The following is a 20,667-nucleotide window of genomic DNA, read 5'->3' on the forward strand; positions in this document are numbered from 1 at the left end:
GAGTTTTCCCCCTGACTTCAGTTTTACTAGGGTTCCTTGGTGCCACACTCGGTCAAATGCTGCCTTGATGGGCAGTGACTCTCACTTCACCTCTGTAATTCAGCTTTTGTGTCCATGTTTGGCCCACGCTGAAATAAGGTCTTGATCTGAGTGGTCCTGGTGTAACGAAAACTGAGCATTGGTGAACAGGTTATTGGTGAGTAAGTGCCATTTGATAGCGCTGTTGACAACCCCTTCCAATATTTTGCTTTTGATTAGTAGTCTGATAGGGCAATAGTTGGCCAGCTTGGATTTATCCTGCTTTTTGTAGACACAACATACCTGGGCAATTTTCCACATTGTTGGGTAGATGCCACTGTTATTGCTATACTGGAACAGCTTGGTTAGGGGTATGGTTAGTTCTGGAGCACTCAATGGATATATTACATAACAAATACAAACAAAAACCCACATAATGATCTCCAAGATAGAATAAAAAAACAAGAGGGATGCCAAGAGACAAACATGGAGTACTTGACGGAACCATTCAAACTAGACAGAAGAACCATAAGGTTGATTATGTGGTTCTGTTGCAATGCCACTGCCAGATCATGCACCCGGCACACAATTAAGAGAGCTCACCTTAGTCAAGTTTGCAGTCTGCGCATTTAAGTAAATAGAATAGGCTCCCTGCACACAGTCCCAAGCTCAAGGAGCATGATTGATGTGAAGGTGGGATATCTGGTGCAACACAGCAGCCCTTAAAAAGATTCCAATGCCTTAAAGGGTTGATGGAAAAAATTAGAAGGATGTGGCCACTGAAAGATATGTGGTCGTTCAGGGAGGCAAACTTCTTAGAACCTTCAGAAAGGCTGAAAGTTGCTTCAGAAAACAGAAATACTACTCAAAAAACACAAGACATATGAATAATTTTAATAATTTATAACATTGAACAGTAAAAGGAAAATGCACAGATGGTACATTCCTACCCTTAATTGCCACCATTTTAGGTTAGTAATATGCTTATTACATAACATAACCAAACACCTATTATTTTTGTACGTAATACCAAGGATCTACCACACAATAGTTATCAACCAGGTAACTTACTGAAACCCTAACCTTTTGAGTATTTAATATTCTATCCAATGTCAAGCACATATTTGTAACATTTTGCAAAAAAAAATCTTTGGGAAAGTAGCAAAGTAGAAACTTGAGAAATCCACTGAATTAAAAACACTTCTTGATGCAACAACATACTGGCTGTAGTGCTGATGACCTGTGCTCCAGAACTAGCTGCGCCTCCAGCTAAGCTGTTTCAGTACAGCTGCCCGACAATTTGAAAAATTTCCCAGGTATGTCCTGTCCACAAGAAAAACAGGACAAATCCAACTTGGCCAATTACCGTCCTATCAGCCTACTTTCAATCATCAACAAAGTGGTGGAAGGAGTTGTCAACAGTGCTGTCAAGCGATACTTACTCACCAATAACTGCTCACCAATGCTCAGTTTGGCTCCAGGCCTCATTACAGTCTTCATCCAAATATTACATAGAATGTACAGCACAGAAACAGGCCATTCGGCTCAAGTGGTCCATGCGGGTGCTTATGCTGTACACGAGTCTCCTCCCACCCCTTTTCATCTAATCCTCTCAGCATAACCTTCTATTCCTTCCTCCGTCGTGTTTATCTAGCTTCCCCTTAAATGCATCTATGCTAGTCGCCTCAACTACTCCTTGTGGAAGCGAGTTCCACATTCTAGCCACTCTCTGGGTAAAGAAGTTTCTCCTGAATTCCCTATTGAATTTATTAGTGGCTATCTTATATTTATGGACCATAATTTTGGTCTCGTCCACAAGTGGAAACATTTTCTCTACGTCTACCCTATCAAACCTTTTTTAATCTTAAAGACTTCTAACAGGTCACTCCTCAGCCTTCTCTTTTCTAGGGAAAATCTTTCCTGATAGGTATTATCTGTCAGTTCTGGTATCATCATTGTAAATCTTTTTTGCACCTCTTCCAGTGCATCTATATCCTTTTTATAATATGGAGACCAAAACTGTGCATAGTACTCCAAATGTGATTTAACCAAGGTTTCATACAAGTTTAACATAACTTCTCTGCTTTTCAATTCTATCCCTCTGGAAAAGAACCACAGTGCTTGGTTTGCTTTTTTAATGGTCTTATTAAACTGCGTAGCTACTTTTAGTGATTTGTGCATCTGTACACCTAGATCCCTTTGCTCCTCTACCCAATTTAGACTCTTATTATCCAAAGAGTATGTGGCCTCCTTATTCTTCCTTCCTAAATGTACCACCTCACATTTATCTATATTGAAATTCATTTACCAATTGCATACTCATTCTGCAAGTTTATTAACTTCCAAACATAGACAAAAGAGCTGAATTCCAGGGGTGAGGTGAGAGTAATTTCCCTTGGCATCAAGGCAGCATTCGACCGAAGGAGCCCTAATAAAACTAAAGTCGATGGGGATCTGGAGGAAAACTCTCCAGTGGCTGGAGTCATACCTAGCACAAAGGAAGATAGTGTGGTTGTTGGGAGGCCAATCATCTCAGCCCCAGGACACTGCTGCAGGAGTTCCTCAGGGCAGCATCCTTGGACCAACTATTTTTAACTGCTTCAATGACCTTCCATCCATCGTAAGGTCAGAAGTGGGACTGTTTGCAGATGATTGCACAGTGTTCAGCTCCATTCGCAATTCCTCAGATAATGAAGCTGTCCATGCCCGCACGCAGCAAGACCTGCACAACATCCAGGCTTGGGCTGATAAATGGCTAGTAACATTCTCACCACACAAGTGCCAGGCAATTACCAACTCCAACAAGAGTCCAATCACCTCTCCTTGACAGTCAATGGCATCACCATTGCCGAATCCTTCACCATCAACATCCTGGGGGCTGCCATTGACCAGAAACTCAACTGGACCAGTCACATATATGCCATGGCTGCTAGAGCAGGTCAGAGGCTGGATATTCAGCGACAAGTGACTCCCCAAAGCCTCTCCACCACCTATAAGGCACGTCAAGAATGTGATGGAATACTCTCCACTTGCCTGGATGGGTGCAGCTGCAACAACACTCAAGAAGCTCGACAACATCCAGGACAGAGCAGTCTGCTAGATCGGCAGCCCATTCACCACCTCAAACATCCACTTCCTCCGCCACCGGGGCATCATGGCTGCAGTGTGTACTACCTAAAAGATGCAATGCAGCAACTCGTCAAGGCTTCTTCAACAGCACCTCCCAAGCCTGTGACCTCCACCACCTAGAAGGACAAGGGCAGCAGGTGCATAAAGCACCATCACTCCAGGTTTCCTTCCAAGTCACACACCATCCTGACTTGAACATATATCGCTGTTCCTTCGTCGTTGCTGGGTCACATTACCGGAACTCCCTACCTAACTGCATTGTGGGATACCTAGACCACACAGACTGCAGCGCTTCTCAAGGGCAATTAGGGATGGGCAATAAATGCTGGCCTTGCCAGTGATGCCCACATCCCAAGAATGAATTTTAAAAAATGCAACATACTCTCTTAATAAACTGGAGCAAGATAATAATCTTGCTCTGAGTTTTTAGTTTGGCATTAAAATACTCCAGCAGTTCCCGAAGGTGCATGAACATAATGGGCTGGATTTTGCTGTAAAAGTGACAGTGAGGCTAACAGCACTCACCGTTATTCATGTGCAAATCAGACAGTAACTTCCGGCAACTGCACATGTGCAGTTAAATGCGGAAATCTGGGAGTTGCTGTCCGAGATGCGATGCTCCTCTAAAAGCTGCGCGAAAATGGCATCTCGCCGGGTGACTCAGCATTCAAATGTATTGAACGGTGTGAATTTCCTGTACTTACCGCATAGGTACGGACCAAGCTCAGCAAAAAAAGTTAAGTCAAGTCGTTTCAAGTCTAAGTACCTTTTTAATGATGTGGAGATGCCGGTGATGGACTGGGGTGGACAAATGTAAGGAATCTTACAACACCAGGTTATAGTCCAACAATTTTATTTAATTTGTTATCTAAATAAATTTGTTGGACTATAACCTGGTGTTGTAAGATTCCTTACATTTACCTTTTTAATGGCATGGTAATTCTTAATGACTGCCAAACAATCTCTCTGACACTGAAAATTAACTATTACAAGTGTGGAGTGTCATTTGATCAGATTTTAATTATTGTTGGACATTAAAAAGTTAAATTAAAAAAAAAAATTTCTATCTCTTTCATCTCTGTCTCTTAATTAAATCTTTCTTACCCTCTATTTCGCTTTCTGTACCTGACTTGACATTGTATTCACTGTTTTAACTAACACTTCCTGGTTCTGACTCTGCACTGTTATTAACAATGCTTCAATCTGATTGGTTAAGGAGATACCCAACTGCTTGCCCTGTTCACACAGGTCCCAGATGCCCTTTAGAGGGAGGCATACTTTTTGGATCTCTAATTTCCAGGAGCTTGCCATGCAAAAACTCATAGGAAGTCTATCGGCAACTGCAAGTCTAACGAACGCCTTGCGCCGCTCGATCGCCGCTCACAGCAAAATCCAGCCCAATCTATTTTGGTTGTTTTAAGTCAGTATATTACCAGCTTTAGAGTCCATGTTATATCCACAACAAGTTCCAGTTGTCTTGTGCAAAACATTACACATATTTTCCTTTATTAGTAATAGCTTCAACACAAGTAATAAAGACATTGAAGTGTCACATTTTGGAGACTAATCAGAAAAGAATGAACTTTTTTGCCCAAGAGACACTATTTATTATCAATTTCTGTATGAACAAATTGAGACTTGTTGGACAGCACTGTTTATTTTAATACCGTGGAACATTACAGCTGACACATGGTTACTCTATTCTTCAAGGATATGTTTAGTAAATCAGATATGTGGCTGCTATTCTGTGGGTAACATATGGATGCATCCTGTTGAGGGCTTGACAGCATTCCAGCTTTTATGTGTAATTTAGGTCCCGATGACAAGGCTGGTTCCAAGGGAGGGGGCCATGATCAGACTGGATATAATGATCCGACACCAAAAGTCTCCAGCTTTGTTTAGTTCTTTTGTTCAGGATCAATTATTTTTAGAGGCTAATGCCTAATGTTTTATTCCCTCCATATTTAACTGTCCAGTGTATGCTTGGTGTGCTGACGCTTATATCACATTAATTAATTGGATTCTGATTTCAAAGCATTTGAGATGAGGAAGCAGATGTCTGGAAATAATGCTAATTTGGCTTCTTACCAACATGAAGTAAAATGGGTAATACAAATGGTTTACTTTTGCACAAAATTAAAAGTTGTGTATATTCAAAATACATGACAGCTCACATGCAACAGAACATTATCTATTCAGAATAAAAATGACTGCTATCTATTGTCCCTTTTATCTTTAAATATCCTATGGTGCTTTTAATTTACTTATATGATTTCTAGCAATCTCACACTGGGTACAGAAATAACACTTCGTACTATAAAAATCTAAGTTACTGGTGCATTTATAATATTTATAGCACAAAGATATAAAAAAACTTAAACTTTGTGCTCTGCTTATTGCATGCTATATAGGTATGTGACGTTGATGCTTGCGTCACCAGTATGTGTGCATCTGCTAAGTGGTTTTTAAGAATATTTCTGGGATTAACTGACAATAAATTCAACTTGTTCTAGAAATTATCTTGGCTTCCTCTTAAACTAGCATCTATTCTCATGTAAAAGTGCAACTATGAGACTTAAAAAGACAATGAAATTGTGGGAAAAACCATCTTGGGTAATTGCTTTTCAAACCCCTGTCAAGTATAAGAAAACACAGAATGAGGAACAGCCCCTCCAAGCCCTTTTTTCTGCAACCAAATGCAATTGAACTCCAGGGTCTGGTAGCTAGTGGTTATGTACTGGACTAGCAAGCCAGACGTTGAGTTCAAAATCCCACCATGGTAAGTTATGAAATTGAGTTCAATAAATCATTTATGGGATAGCATTAGAAAAATAACCACAAAAGCTGTTGGATTGTTCTAAAAACCCAACTAATTTACTAATGTCCTTCAGAGAAATGATTCTACAAGTCCTATCCAATCTGGCCTACACTTCCTGCCAGTTCCACACTACGTGGTTGACTCCTAATGCCCTCAGGACAACATGGAATGGGCAATAAATTCTCTTTGCCATTGTCACCCACATCCCTACGACAAATAATAAACAAAACAATTTGCCCTATTGCCACAGATGTCAGCTGTGGCTTAGTTGGTAGCACTCTCGCTTCTGATTCAGAAGGTTGTGGGTTCAAGACCCACTCCAGAAACTTGAGCATATAATACAAGCTGACACTCCAGTGCAGTATTGAGGGAGTGCTGCACTGTCGGAGGTGCCGACTTTTGGATGAGACATTATGCCGAGACCCCATCTGCCCTCTCAGGTGGACATAAAAGATCCCATGGCACTATTAAAAGAAGAGAAGTGGAGTTCTCCCCGGCTGCCGCGTTTCCTACATTACAACCGTGACTACACTTCAAAAGTACTTTGTTGATTGTAAAGTGCTTTGGGACGTCCTGTGGTCGTGAAAGGCGCTACATAAATGCAAGTCTTTCTTTCAATCGTGGAATCTATCCAACCTAATCACTCGAGAAAACAACAGGTAAAACTTCCAAATTGATAAAGCAACTCCTCAATTCCCAAAGGCAATGGCATCACTCCAGAATATTGCTCCAAGCTTACAACTTACAACTATTTAACTTTGATCTGTTCAAGCGATGATACATTTATGGCCTCAGGCACACAAGAACATTTGTGCCCCATACAATATTTGGTTATCTATATCTCTACTTATTCTTACATTGTTTAAAATCCCACTTTAAAAGGAGTTAATCAACAGTACAGTACCTTCTTCTGCTGCACATCTGTCCATTTACTTACTGTTGTTTTATACAGTCTCCTATTTTGGAAAAGCATCACTCTGTTGTCTTTCTTGATCACAATCCTTTTCCTCTTTGGCCTGCTATTTAATGGAGAATTTTGGCTTGTATGCGATCAGCATCTGCTTCCCCATATGTCTTTGCCAGAGCAGTTGTACTTCTGCTATAGAATCCTACAGTTTTACAGCACAGAAGGAGGACATTTGACCCATCGTTTTGTGCTGGCTCTTTGCTAGAGCAATCCAAAACTAAATCCACTGTGCTGCTCTCTCCGCGCTGCTATAGTCCTGGTGAACTCACGTTGTAAGCTCTCCAAGACTATAATGTCCTTTCTGTAATGGGGCACCCAAAACAGCATACAGTATTTATAAAATGCAGGATGCCATTGGCTATTTTATGGCGTTACCTACCCGCACTCACACTTTCAAGGAATTATGAATTTTAACCGCAGGTCTCTCTGTTCTTCCGTATCTGTGTCTTTCCATTGAGTTTATACTCCTATTCCTTATTTTCTGCTCCCAAAATGCATCATCTCACCCATCTCCGCATTAAATTGCATCTGCCACAAGTCTACCTATTCTGCCAATCGGCCTATGTCCGCCAAAAGTGCAGAATCTACCCCACCACAACTGTCAGCCTAGATTTTATGCTGATGTCTCGGAGTGGGCTTGAATCGATGACCTGACTCTGAGATGAGAATGCTAGCAATTGGGTCAATTTAACCTCGGATTCTTCTAATCATCAGAGCAATGCAGCCTATTAGTGTGGGCGGTGTAAAATACTATTTTTTATTATATTATGCTACTCAATCTCCTGCAAGCATTTATACATTCTGAACTTGAACCAGTCAGGTTTTAACTCATTTCACTGCAATCTATTGTACCTGATCAAGTTTATAATGTTTTACCTATTTACAGGGGATGTTGGATGGTAAATCCTAGAAATAGCTCAACGTATGATTAAAAAAAAACTACTGAACAAGAATTTCTGCGATGATTTCTATACATATTTTTGATCATTTAGGAAAATGATTGCTTTTAGCAGTTGTATATTTGCCACCAGTCGATCTACCAGTTTGTAGTCAATACCAATAATTAAATGTTTGTAAATAAACATCAGTAAGCTTCATGAAGATTGGCACCTGTGCTCTCTCCCCACCATCATAGTTGTGAAATGTAGCGTTCCAGCACAAGCCCAGACAAGCTTCTTAATGACCAGGACAGTCTGCCTTTATTTGAAAGCAAGAAAGCTTTAACTCAGTGCTGCCAAAGGAGCAGGGTGTGATAACAACTACCGCTGAAATTCAATATGGCAAGATTGTCCTTAAGTAAATCATCCACAGTAAACGTGTGCACGTCTTTGAACATCAAACAGTGGAAATCTAATATCACTGCACCTCTGCTTCAGAAAGAAAATCTTTGCCTCATGACTATTTACACAGGAAGCAGCTTTATGTTGGTAGCTGCAAAAGTCCTTAATAGAATCCAAATGAACAGACACAGACCTGATGTATTTCATCCAGAGAAAGAAACAAGCTACAAACAAATCTATACAGCAGGCAGAATAATCAGAGGAAGTCACAGATCAGCAACAAACATTTTTTTTCCTCCTATGTTTGTCAATTTCTAAGACATTGACTTGACTGACAGGAGCCAAGGACTCTATTTTCCTCTGGATGTCTAAGTTTAATGAAAAAGTAAATGTGAATAAACAAGGGAGGAAGACTGGCAGAAAGCAGTTAGAGTTTCTTCCCTTTTTACCACTACCTTGAGTCTAATGCTGAAATGTGTTAATGAAAATGAGTCCAAAAAGAGCTCGTTAGATATTGTCAAGGCCTCAAAGAGAAACTCTCGACAAACTCCTGGGGGAGGGGAGTATAAACAAGGTTACGTTTTGAACTTAAGGTCAAATCTGGTGTTGGTTAATCTATTTCTGGTGGTGTTAGTTGAGGGAGAATTGGCCAGGACAACAACGCTATTGATAATTCAGATGTAACTTAGATATAATCAATTATATATAACCAAACTAATTTAATAGTAATGTTTTATTAAGCATGCAATGCAGTGTTTTTATCTGTCTTATATATTGTAATTTAAGTCTGTATTTGAAGGAAAAATATAAACGAATCAACTGCACCAATGTATCACATCATGATAAAATGTGGTAATATTATTTAGCAATGGTTGACTGCACCATTTGTGATAGCATTTCTAAATATTTCAAAGCCGTTACATGTTATGAATCAAATGTTACATGCCAAACATTATCAAACATTTTAGAAAGTGTTGTAGCTCAACCTTTAGAGCATCTGTGAACTTCTCTTATTGTTTGCCTGGAATGAGTAGACATCTGGGAGTATGTTACAGGGTTTCTTGATTGATCGCAACCATAATAGCCTTGAACACCACTCATAGTTACACTTTTTAGTGTTTCTTTTTGATTTGGTTTTCAAGCAAGTCCTGAGGGATGCTGCATGAATTCACAGTGGGTCCATGTTTTGATATTTAATATGGCTGTTGTGATATTATTTTGTTATTAAGGTCTTTTACCACAGTCCCGATGTCCGTGCTACAGACTGAGAGGTAGGTGCAATTGCTTTGGATATCTGCACTTTGTTCAGGAGGATTCACCAAGGGTTTGAAGGATCTTTTGTAAGCACACTGACAATTTTGTGAAGCTGTGTCCACTGAGTTAAACCAGTGTCAACTTAGATGGGTAGGGCTCATGCTTTGAAAACTAGCCACAAGATTCTGAATTAACTTGGATTGAGAGGATCTAAATTTTGGAGCCACTAAGGCCAGAATTATTATTCTAGATTATAAAAGAATCTCCAATAGATTACCAGGGATCAAACGCCGAATCCCTATTACTCCTTTATCTAAAACTAGGCATCAGGGATTAGTTATCCACTCGAACCGTGAAAAATCTGAACATGAAGACTAATGTGCCATTTTTGCTGAACAATTGAATGATAAAGCATTTATCATACGCCAATTCCTAGCCCCACTGCTGTAGAAAGCACCCCATTTAAAAAGCAAGCTGTTTATCAAAAAACTGGATCAACTTTAAGACAACATGCAATTCTTTTATAGTTGGAATGATTTACTTTCGTGTCACTACCTTTTCCCATTGGCTGAGAAGGTGTGCGTTAGCAAAAAAGCTTTCTGTCTGCATGGAGGCGGCGGGAGCGCTTTAGCCACTCAGCCCTTTGCTGGCCTTGATTTTTGGCTGCTTGTGCCTCCAATGGCAGAGGCACAGCTAAAAGCCAATAATTGTGATAGTAATACAGCTGCCATCAGAGGCTGCATGTACTGTGTCAACAGTGTCATTGGGAGAAAATTTCTAATCATAAAACATTAATGACATTTCTTTAGATCCAGTTTTCTTTATCAGTTCTTTCCACTTGGTATTATATGTTCCCTGAAAGACTTTTTCCTGCATATGAGAGGCACTATTTTAAAAGAGCAGGTTGCTTTAAATTTGGAATTTTAGAATATATCTAAATTTCTACTTTTGGATTAACTCTTGATATCTGGAACATAATTGGTCCATATTGGTTTCCCTTTAGTCCTATTCTGTGACCCACTCTCCCATTTTACATTAAATAAACTAAGAACAAGAAAAGCAAATACACTAAGCACTGCAACATTTAGGAATCAAAGTACTGACAACATCAGAGAGAAACAATTAAATAATGAATGAAAGAAAGAAAAAATACAGAACTTGCTTTCATATTGTACCTTTCAGGTTCTCAGGACCTCCCAAAGTGCCAATGAATTATTTTTTAAAATTCAGTCACTGTTATGGTAGACAAATGTAGCAGCCAATTTTGTGCACAACAAGGTCCCACAAACAACAGACTAATGAATGACCATACAATGCTTTTGGTGTATTAGTTGAGGGAGCAATGTTGGCCAAGACACTGGGAAAACTTCCTGCTCCTCCTCAAATATAACACGGGATTTTTTAATGTCCACCTGAGCAAGCAGATGAGGCCCTGGTTTTAATGTTTCCTCTGACTGACTGCAGCATTCCCCTAGTACTGAAGTGAAGTGTCTGCCTAGATTCTGTGCTCAAGCCTTTACCAGGCCTTGAACCTACAACTTTCTGCCTCAAGTGCTACAGTGCTTCCAACCGAGCCAAGTTGACATTTCACCAAGATCACAATGGAACTGCTCAGTGCATACTTTTCAAAGATTTTCAAAAGATAAAAAATTTGAATTAATAGTGATGACATAAATGCTTGCATTATATTTTCTGTTCAATCCTTCTCTTTCTCTCCAAACTCCTAAAATGTATCATTGCCTGGCAGCTTTGCTCCCACCTATCTATTTCAAGATACTTCAATCGGTTTCCACCCTGCCTAAAGCACTAAAACCTTACTGGTCAAAGTCACAAATAACTACCGTCACAATTGTGACTACAGCTTGTTTCCTTTTCTCAATTTCCTTGCACTCCTTGCTGCCTTTAACACTATACCCCTTTTCTCTGCAGATTATCTCTGTGGCACTGCTTTCAAATGGTTCCATTTATACCAGTCAGAACAAAGACGTGGCATTTCCTCCAATCTTCCAGTGCCATGCTCGATTGCTATGTGTCCCAGAGCTCCACCCCCATCAGCATTTGTATGGTACCCTTTGCGAGACTATCAGAAGTATGGGGTCAGCTTCTACATGTGGAAGAGGTATGGACAGGGGCAAGAGATATTGTAACAGTAGAAGAAACGTTCTTGGTAATGAAATGGATGAGGGCACTCATTCAGAATGCCTTTGCCTGTGTCCTCTCCTACACAAAATCCGACTCTCCCATCAACCCATCTTTGCCAAATTCCACTGGCACCCAAAGGTTGCCAAATTTATTTTAGGATCTTTGTCCTCACTTTCAAATCCTTTCCCTCTTTCAGCAGTACTTCCCTGCTCACATCCACCACTCCTCCAACACTGGTCCCATTCCCTCCAACCCACTATCAGCCATTAAACGCCTGCCTTCTGGGACTCACCCTAAATTTCTCTTGCTAATCACCTATCTCCTTGCTTTCAAAAGCCTTTTAAAAACCCCTTGACCATGCTTTAGGCTTTATGTCCAACTCTTTTTCTCTCCTCCTCAGAGTTCGTTTTTTACCCTCTGCTTTGCAAAGTGTTATGTCTTTCGGGACATGAGGAGCGTTAGTTGTGTAGTGAAAGGACAACACTTATTTTAATAAAATTTGAAAGAAAAAGTTTAACAGCGGAGTCAATTATTGGTTGAACTGTAATACTGCCATCAATTACATAAAGGCTAAGGTACTGTTGGATACAGTATTCATTCAATGACTCAAAACAAGAATGCTAAAGTTAATTGGGCATTACATCAGCTTACCACATTCAATAAATACAATATCCAAGAGAATCCTAACATGCTTTGTGTTGATGCCATAGGGTAGGGTCTTTTTTGGAGGTTATTTTTTAATGGCAGAATTATGTTTAGGAAACCAGTGTGGTGTTTTGATTGCATGATCATAATGGGTAGCACAGGTGCTGTTGTTATATTACCACCAAAAAGATGTATTTATCAGGTATTATCAAAGCCAATATTGATTGCTTGTTCACTAGATAGATGAGGGAGTCTGCTTGACCTTTTAGCCCATCCATTCAGAAAGACCAAACAGTCACCCATCATAACATCCAACTATTTCTCCAATGATTCCAGGGATTTTGACTTTACTATCTACCCAAAAGCCCATTTGAAATATTGATTACTCTTTGTGTGAAGAACTTTCTGGCATTAGTCCTAAACTTGCCTTTTGCCCAGGTTCCACTGTCAGTATAATTTGAAGCAATGTTCTGGATTTACCTTTTCAACCCTGTTTGCTATCATATACCTCTATAAGATTCCCTTCCAGTTCTTGCTTTCAGGTTTCAAAAGCCCATGTTTCTTCTGTCTTTTCTCATAACATTAGGGATCAGTCTCACGGCCCTTCTATACACTGCATCCCTTGAACCTCAGTGATTAGAACTAGCCTAACCAATGCACTATATTATTTAAGCAGGACCTCTTCTAATGTGTACTCTACTTTTCTGACTATAGAGCTCAGTATTCAGTTTAATTTGTTAACTGATGAGTGATATGGCTCAACATGTCAAACGCCAAGTTTACTAATATTCTTGGAGCTCTTTCAAAGTCACCCTGAGCTATTTCAGTTGCATGTTATTTGATCTTTTTGACTTGGTCAATTAATGCAGCAATAGCGTTGATGGATCCTTTAACTTATATTAATATTCACATTATTACTGTGCAGCTGCTGTAATCAATTAGCTACTGAGCTTTAAAGCAACACTATCCCATTAAATGTCCCAAAGAAAGTCTAGGAGTTAAAAAAGAGATCAAGAAATAGGAATGACCCCCCCTCCCCCACCTCTTAGTTCCTGCCTGCTGCCTTTGTAAGTGGGAATCAGCACTGCAAGCAGTTAAGTCACAAGTTTCCTAATTCCCAGTACCAGATATAAAAAAAATCTTTAAAACAGGTCACATTTGAAAGTGGGCTTTGTTAGTTAGGTGTTCTACACAGAAAAGAGAAAGTTAATTGTGAGGTCCTGCAGGTTGGTGGACAAAAGGGAACAACATTTCTTAGTCCCCAATTTGTAAGCAGTTATATTGAAAAAGCTAATTCTTGTTACTTGACTTTTATATAACCCACTGTGCATTTTTGCACAAGGATGCTGTCCTGTATTAGGAGTTTCTTTTAACTTAAGTTAAAACAAAATTGAACAACGCATTTCAGCAGACGTATTCCAACAAAATCCGTCTACACGGACAACTGATGATTAGTCAAACTAGTGGCGGATCTACATTTTTTTTTACAGCTATTGTTTTACTTTGCACTTTTCCAGTGATACTAAATTCTACAAACTGTTAGATTTTGCTGCACATCCAATACTCCTGCAAATTGTACTGAGAGCTTTAAATGGTTAGGATGGATCGATAGATTGATAAAAGAAAATAAAACAAGCAGAAATGGAACTATGATATGAAAGCCTATCAAATTCTAATTGTTAAAACTATTCATCCACGATTTATTAATAGGCAAAATCCTATCTTTGAATCGGAAGGTCTTTTCAGGTTTGGTGATAGGGTGTAGGTAGTTTAAACACACATCTTGCGCCTTGGCCTAATTGCAGATTATTGGGATAACTTTCAAACTTCAAGCTACTGGAGGGGAGCCTCACCAGCCGGCATGCATTGGAAAATCATAGGCGCATGCTCCCTTGAGGGCTACAAGTCTACAATTTCCTAATATGCGGAAACTGTGGGCAAGGCCTGTGTACCAATGCACTGTGCCACTAAGTGTTAGAACACAGCTTTATGCCCATGGTCCCCACTTAATGAATTGTTGATCTTGGCCAGGCTGTCAGGGAGCAGTGCCAAGCAGTTGCTAGTCACTTCTGTCTCACAAGGTGAGAGATAAAAAATATGAAGCATTAATAAGCAAGGGTTTGGGTGCAGGTCGGTCATTTGTTTTCTTAGTCAGGAAATGGTACAAGGCATGGTGGAAGGAAATACTTAAAGATGCATTTTTTTCACAAATAACCATGTTTTAATATTTAAATAAAATTACAACATGTCCTAACAATATGCTAAAATTAGGGGGCTGATTTTCCTCTGTCTCCCTCCCACCCCCCCCACAATCCAACCCTGGTGTCAGACAGGAGCAGCGCGCCCATAAGCAACTGCATCTGACCAGGCACAAGACCACAAGTATTTCCTGTCTTGGGCCATCAACATGGAATGGGGACACCGTTCTTGGGGAGTGGAGGGTTTCAAATTGCTGAAAAGCGATTTGCCTGGTGGAATTTGAGAGGTGTCCTCAGACATTTTCACACCTTCTGGTTCACAAGCGTCCCAGCGCTAGCAGCAAAGTCTAGTTCCTTCAGCGCTCTTCTGATTGGGTGACCAATGAGCCAGTGAAAAGGAAAGGAAAGGAATGCCCACTCCTGATTAATTTGCATTAGCTTGCTTGGCCTACACCTACTGCAGATCCAGGCCCAACTCCGCTCCCCGGGGAAGCGCTGGAAATCTTGGGACAATGTAAAGGAGGTGGAGGCCTGGCAAAACGGGTCTCCACCCTCTTTTTCCTGAACTTTGTGTCTGGGGAATGGGCCTTGCCTTGGGGCAAAGGTCAGGAAAATTGGCCCCTATAATCCCATCAGATGCATGAACCTTTGCATGCAATCAGTGACGGAAGAAAAAAAATCAAGCCAGTTACTTCAGTATTAAGACATTTAACCTGTGCAATTTAGTCTATCCTCAGTTTGTAGAACTATCTACAGTCTGTAGAGCTGTTGACTTGACAGGAGGTATATTTATAGGGAAAATCAGTACTGTGCATCCACGGTGTTTACCCCAAAAACATCAATATTGATAATTCAATTTTTTGAACAAACTAAGAGGTGAATAACGGGTAAAACAGTTCACATTTCAGGCTAACACTGTACCTCTCTCTCGTCCATGTGTAGCCACTGTTTAGGGTCGTCCTCTGCTGCCAGAAAGGCTATCAAATCCAAAGCTGTGAGGCGAGTCTGACGTCTGGATGACACAAAGATCAGCACAGGCTTGGATGGGGAATGGCTCCGAATAGCTGTTTAAAAAAAATAAACTATCTGAACTATTTGTAAAAGCTCGACATCTAATGGCTTGTTGGTGCTTTAGGAACAGGTGTGGTTGAATAGGCTGGGACAGATTTATTGTTCATTAACGTTTAGTACTTTGCTACTGTCAGGCTGTAATTAATCTGAGCTGACATGACTGGCCTCCTTCTCACAATCAATACACACATTTATGTCATACAGCTAATTAGCTCAGCCATACAGCTGTAATTAGCCTGACCCAAAATGATCTGAAACTGTCAGCTTGATAACACAGTAGTTAAACATTTGAGAATTTATTTTTTCAGCTATTACCTAATCAATACGAAGTGCATTCTCAATGGAATTAATAAGCACTTGTTAGTGAAATAAGATGGCCAATTTTACATTTCAGTTTTAAAGCTTCAGTTCCTCTACAACTTTGCATTTCGCTATTAAGCCGATTCGTATTCTTTCCAAACAGGATTTGTTTCTTTTTAAAAAATACATCCCTGCCAGCAGGGATTGAAAATTGCAATTGGCAAAGACCCCTAACTTTGCTGCTAGTTCCTGGTGTTGAGTGGTGACAACCAGAGGCCAAGGCTGGAGTTAAGTACCATTAGTGAACCACTGCTCTCCATCAGAAAAAAATCACAAGTTTTTCGGTTTGAATCATGATACTTGGCAAGTGTCATGTGTTGATCTTAAACTTTAAACATGTAAAAAGCAGCTGAAGTACACGGCACAATAGATTTCAGATTTGAATTGTAGTTGGGCTACTCATTTTATTCAACATTAGGTGAGGGGGCAATTCTCTGTGCCGTATGGCAATCACCAGCACTGATTACTTTTAAAATTAAATTACACATCTGAAAGGAAACTGAGTTCCAAACATTTATTACGCGTTGACACCTCTTCAGTATTCAAAGCTTCAAACTAATTTTTTTTTGTTATTTCAATCACACAATAAAAACAATTTCCACTAAGTGCTGTCAGCTACAGATTGTGTAGGGAGATCATTTGCTGTCTTTTGGTACTAGATCATGTTCATTTACTTTCTGATGGTTAAAACAAATCTGCAAGTTAGAGTCATAGAGTTATACAGCACGGATAGAGGCCCTTCGGCCCATCGTGTCCGCGCCGGCCATCAAGCCCTGTCTACTCTAATCCCATATTCCAGCATTTGGTCCGTAGCCTTGTATGCTATGGCATTTCAAGTGCTCATCCAAATGCTTCTTGTTCTGTGGGTGCTTCAAGTTCCTTTTTACAATAAGCACCCATTCATGTATAGAAATCTGGGAAACCTCATCTGCTGAATCACAAGTTAAAAGGAGAGATCTAATTAAAATAAATATCACCCATGTTGACTTGTTCATCCTACTCCATGAAGTGTTGGCTTTCATTTGTCAAGATTATGAACTCATCATATCAGAAGTCAATGAACCCATGCCCTACCAAACCATGGCACAATGTAGCATCCATCAGTTCGCACCACTATCTAATTTAGGTGGTTCAAGGATATAAAAGAACAGATAAATAAGGTTAGACATTTTAAAGGTTGTTTTTCAGCCTTTTAAATCCTGACATTCACCTTGGAATGTTGGCTTGTTCATACTGGCCATGCGAGGGCAATAATGCTGTCCTGGGAAGCCATGAATGTGAACTTCAAGAGGAACTGGACGCACAGAAGGTCTAAAGTTAAACAATCCGTTCTAAATTAAACAGGAAAAAAAGTACAGTGCATTAATATGTTATTATTTTAAATTTACCTCAAAGTATGATTGTTTGATCTGCAAGATTAACATTTGCCATTCAAACTGAAGTACACAGAACTATTACTGGAACGTGTGTGTGTGTGTGTGTGTGTGTGTGTGTGTGTGTGTGTAACAAGATTAGGTTTGGTTGTGATACCCTCTACAGATAAATGATCTACCAATTGCTCACCCACAAATAATGGCCACTTGGGCTGCCTACGCTCACATTGATGGAAGTATACTCAGGATAAATCATCATTCTCAGAGAGGGGGAAGAAAAGAGAGGGGGAAACTGGAAAAAAAAAACAACCTAGCAAGCACTCTCGTAAAATAATTGTCCTTTTTCATTTCATTGAGTCATACAAAGCTGAAAGCCCCTGTTTTCAGCTATTTGACCTCATTCAGCAGGAACCACAGAGAACATACTATGCTTACTGCATATAGTGCAGTATGTTCAACAATTATAAACATAATAGTAATAGATTGGATTGCACCAACATATGCAACAAACAACAATTTGATTTATACAGCACCTTTAAGGCAGAAAAATGTCCTAGGGAGCTTCACAGAGAAAGGAAAGGAATATGGTGAAGTTAACATAGGTAACAAAAGACTTTGTCAAAGAAATAGGTTTTAAAGAGGCTTTTAAAGGCAGAAGTAGAGAAGAAAAGGGTTTTAGGGAAAGAGTTGCAGAAAGTAGGGGCAAATAAGATGAAAGCCCTGCTACCAATGATGGAATTAGAGGAGGGGGGTAGGGGAGAGAATGCATAGAAAGCCCGAGTTAGAGGATTGGCTGGGATAAGAGAACTGTAGGAGATTACAGAGGTAAGGTGGATTGAAATGTCAGAGAGATGAGCATTCTAAGCTTGATGCACTGGGGGAACACAAGCCAATGAAAAAAAACTTACATTTATATCGCGCTTTTCATGACCTCAGGACGTCCCACAGTGCTTTACAGCTAATTATGTACTTTTTGAAGTGTAGTCACTGTTGCGTAGGAAATGCAGCAGCCAATTTGCGCACAAACAGCAATGTGATAATGACCAGATTAGCTGTTTTAGTGATGTTGGTTGAGCGATAAATATTGGCTGGGACACTGGGGAGAACTCCCTTATTCTTCTTCAAATGGTGCCATGAGATCTTTTACGTTCTCCTGAGAGGAAGACGGTGCCTCGGTTTAATTTCTCATCCGAAATATGGTAAGTGTAAGTCAGTGAGGACAGGCATGATGGGTGAGCAGGACAAGATGCAGGCAATGAAGTTTTAGGCAAGTTGAGGTTTATGAAAATCGAAGGTTGGGAGAAATCAAATGTAAAAGTGGGTAAGCTATTTGTAGGGGTGAGATAGGAGCAGAGGCAGGGATCTGCATGTTTGTTATGTACAGATCTCACTATTGCAGCAATCTCAAGTTTACATAGGTGCGATAATGGCACTTTCATATAAAAAATATTTATTGTAAAAGCTGTGCCTGTTCGTAATTAAACGCAGTACTCTATAAGTAGCAAGGGTCTCACGTCTTTAGTATTTACTGCTATCAGGTTTCTTTCTGAGGTAATAAAATCAATGCCACAGGAGCTTTAAAATGACAGAAGGCAGTTTAGTATTAAATGTGAAGTGAGTTATAGAAGTTCTGTTTAAAGATACATGTGCTTATTCAAAAAGTGCATCTTTATTGTTCACTGAAATGCACCATCAGTGATATGGATGACAGGCACATCCTTCCGTCACTGTCAGTTGCAGCTTGCAAATTGCTGATTGGATTCTGCAATGTACCATTAAATGATATGTGCTTCCAAAGTGCACAGACACACATAATCCATTTGGTATTAGCCCATGATGTGTAATTGCTCCCCATGGTCTAATATTTGCTCTTACCTGTCGGATACCTAACCAGTCAGCCAAGTCCTTGGCATTTGCCAGCGCAGTGGACAGCCCCACTATCCTTACAGGGCTTTCTGTGTGAGATGAGATGAAATTAGTTCTGGACACAATTACTTCGAGCACAGGACCTCTTTCATCCCCTGCAAATAAACACATTTTAAGTTGTTACATTATTTTGAAATATTAATCTGTCTTACAAAGACACATTGACCTTTTAAGGTCTGAGCTAGAAAGTTCCATACTTTAAACAGAAACATTTATAATGTTAGAATTCTTCAGTTTATGTGAAGCATATCATTTACAAGACAAAATATGGTGTAGAAATTGACATGCATTGCGCCCGTTTCTCGGGTGTAGAACAAGCACAATGCTGACAGGTTTAGCAGTGGGACGGCCCGTGCCCAATCTGCACCTGCGTTCGAGCCCATTTTTTAGGCGTCCCTTGTGGCCACCTAACACAGACGTTAGGCCCCTTGCATATGTTAATTAGATGCCTAACGCCTGTTTAAGGAACCCTCTGGGAAATTTGTTTCCAGTGAGTGGAGCAGGTGTCAGGCCTTCCCTGCTCAGGATTCTGCAGCGTTTTTTAAACAAATACCTTCCTGAGAAGCTAGGAGGAGCAGGAGTGCTCCTCCGACTCCACAGTCATCACGATTGTGCCCCTGTTCCCTGTTCCAACCCCCCTTCTGGAGCTTACCTTTGGGCCACTGCCAACGACCCGACATTCATCATCTTCAATGCGTAAGCTGCCTGCACATAAAATGTTCGTGAGGCCCGAGGTCCAATTTCAGGCCTCCCAGTTGGGATGGGTGCTGCTCGTGCAATGCCGAGTCTTGGGCCAAGATGAATTTCCACCCAACTGTTTGGTTCCATATAGTTCCAAGTATTCAATGTAAGAAGTTTATACAACATAATGACTGGGATTTTCTGGTTGTGTTCAACCTATTAATTTCACTGTCCATTCATTTTAGCGAACAGGAAAATCACAGGCTGGTGAGTGCAGAAATAGAAATCCCAACCTTTGTAGTAGCTGTACATTGTATTTCGAAATCTTTGGGCAAAATAAACAATTGAATAGGTTTATGCGCCTTATCTTAAAGGCACCAAGGTGGACAGCATGGTCGCATAGCGTGCTGTGCTTCTGTAAGTTCTCGATTCTTGCAAATTCCCACGCTGCCAACCTCAAGCTACCTCAAAGTGAGGGACGAGGTGGGAGTTACCCAGGATGCTTTCTATGCTACGTAGCTGTCGGGCTCACAACAGCATTGTCAGAGGATTGACAGGAGGCCACTTACCTGCCTCTTCAACCAAAAAATGTGAACACTGTATGTTAAAAAGGATTTTGCTTTAATTTTAAAAAAGGAATGCAAACATAATTAGCATCATTAGATCAGCCTGTTAATTCTTGAATGAACATATGATTTATTATATAGGTGCAAAGTCTACTCAAACTGTATACATTTTGACCACCTATTATACATTAAAAATGCTGAGTGGTCGCAACATTCCAACTCAAATTACATTGAAACTA

At 40.2% G+C, this 20,667-nt stretch overlaps 1 protein-coding gene across 2 annotated transcripts in view; it reads right to left on the minus strand.

The window, feature by feature from the left end:
* ascc3 (activating signal cointegrator 1 complex subunit 3) overlaps positions 1-20,667 on the minus strand; it is a 599,461-nt gene that overhangs the window by 115,984 nt on the left and 462,810 nt on the right. Inside the window, exons 28-31 of one of the 2 annotated variants that reach the window (XM_067984950.1) lie at positions 19,131-19,276; positions 17,093-17,213; positions 15,373-15,515; positions 3,055-3,192 (exon numbers count right to left, since the gene is read on the minus strand). In XM_067984950.1, the coding sequence (XP_067841051.1) occupies positions 3,115-3,192; positions 15,373-15,515; positions 17,093-17,213; positions 19,131-19,276 (488 nt within the window). In that variant the 3' untranslated portion in view covers positions 3,055-3,114. Of the gene's footprint in view, positions 1-3,054; positions 3,193-15,372; positions 15,516-17,092; positions 17,214-19,130; positions 19,277-20,667 lie in introns of those variants that run through there. The other variant, XM_067984949.1, reaches the window with a different exon arrangement.

This window comes from Heptranchias perlo, chromosome 5 (assembly GCF_035084215.1).
Source record: "Heptranchias perlo isolate sHepPer1 chromosome 5, sHepPer1.hap1, whole genome shotgun sequence".
Taxonomy (NCBI): domain Eukaryota; kingdom Metazoa; phylum Chordata; class Chondrichthyes; order Hexanchiformes; family Hexanchidae; genus Heptranchias; species Heptranchias perlo.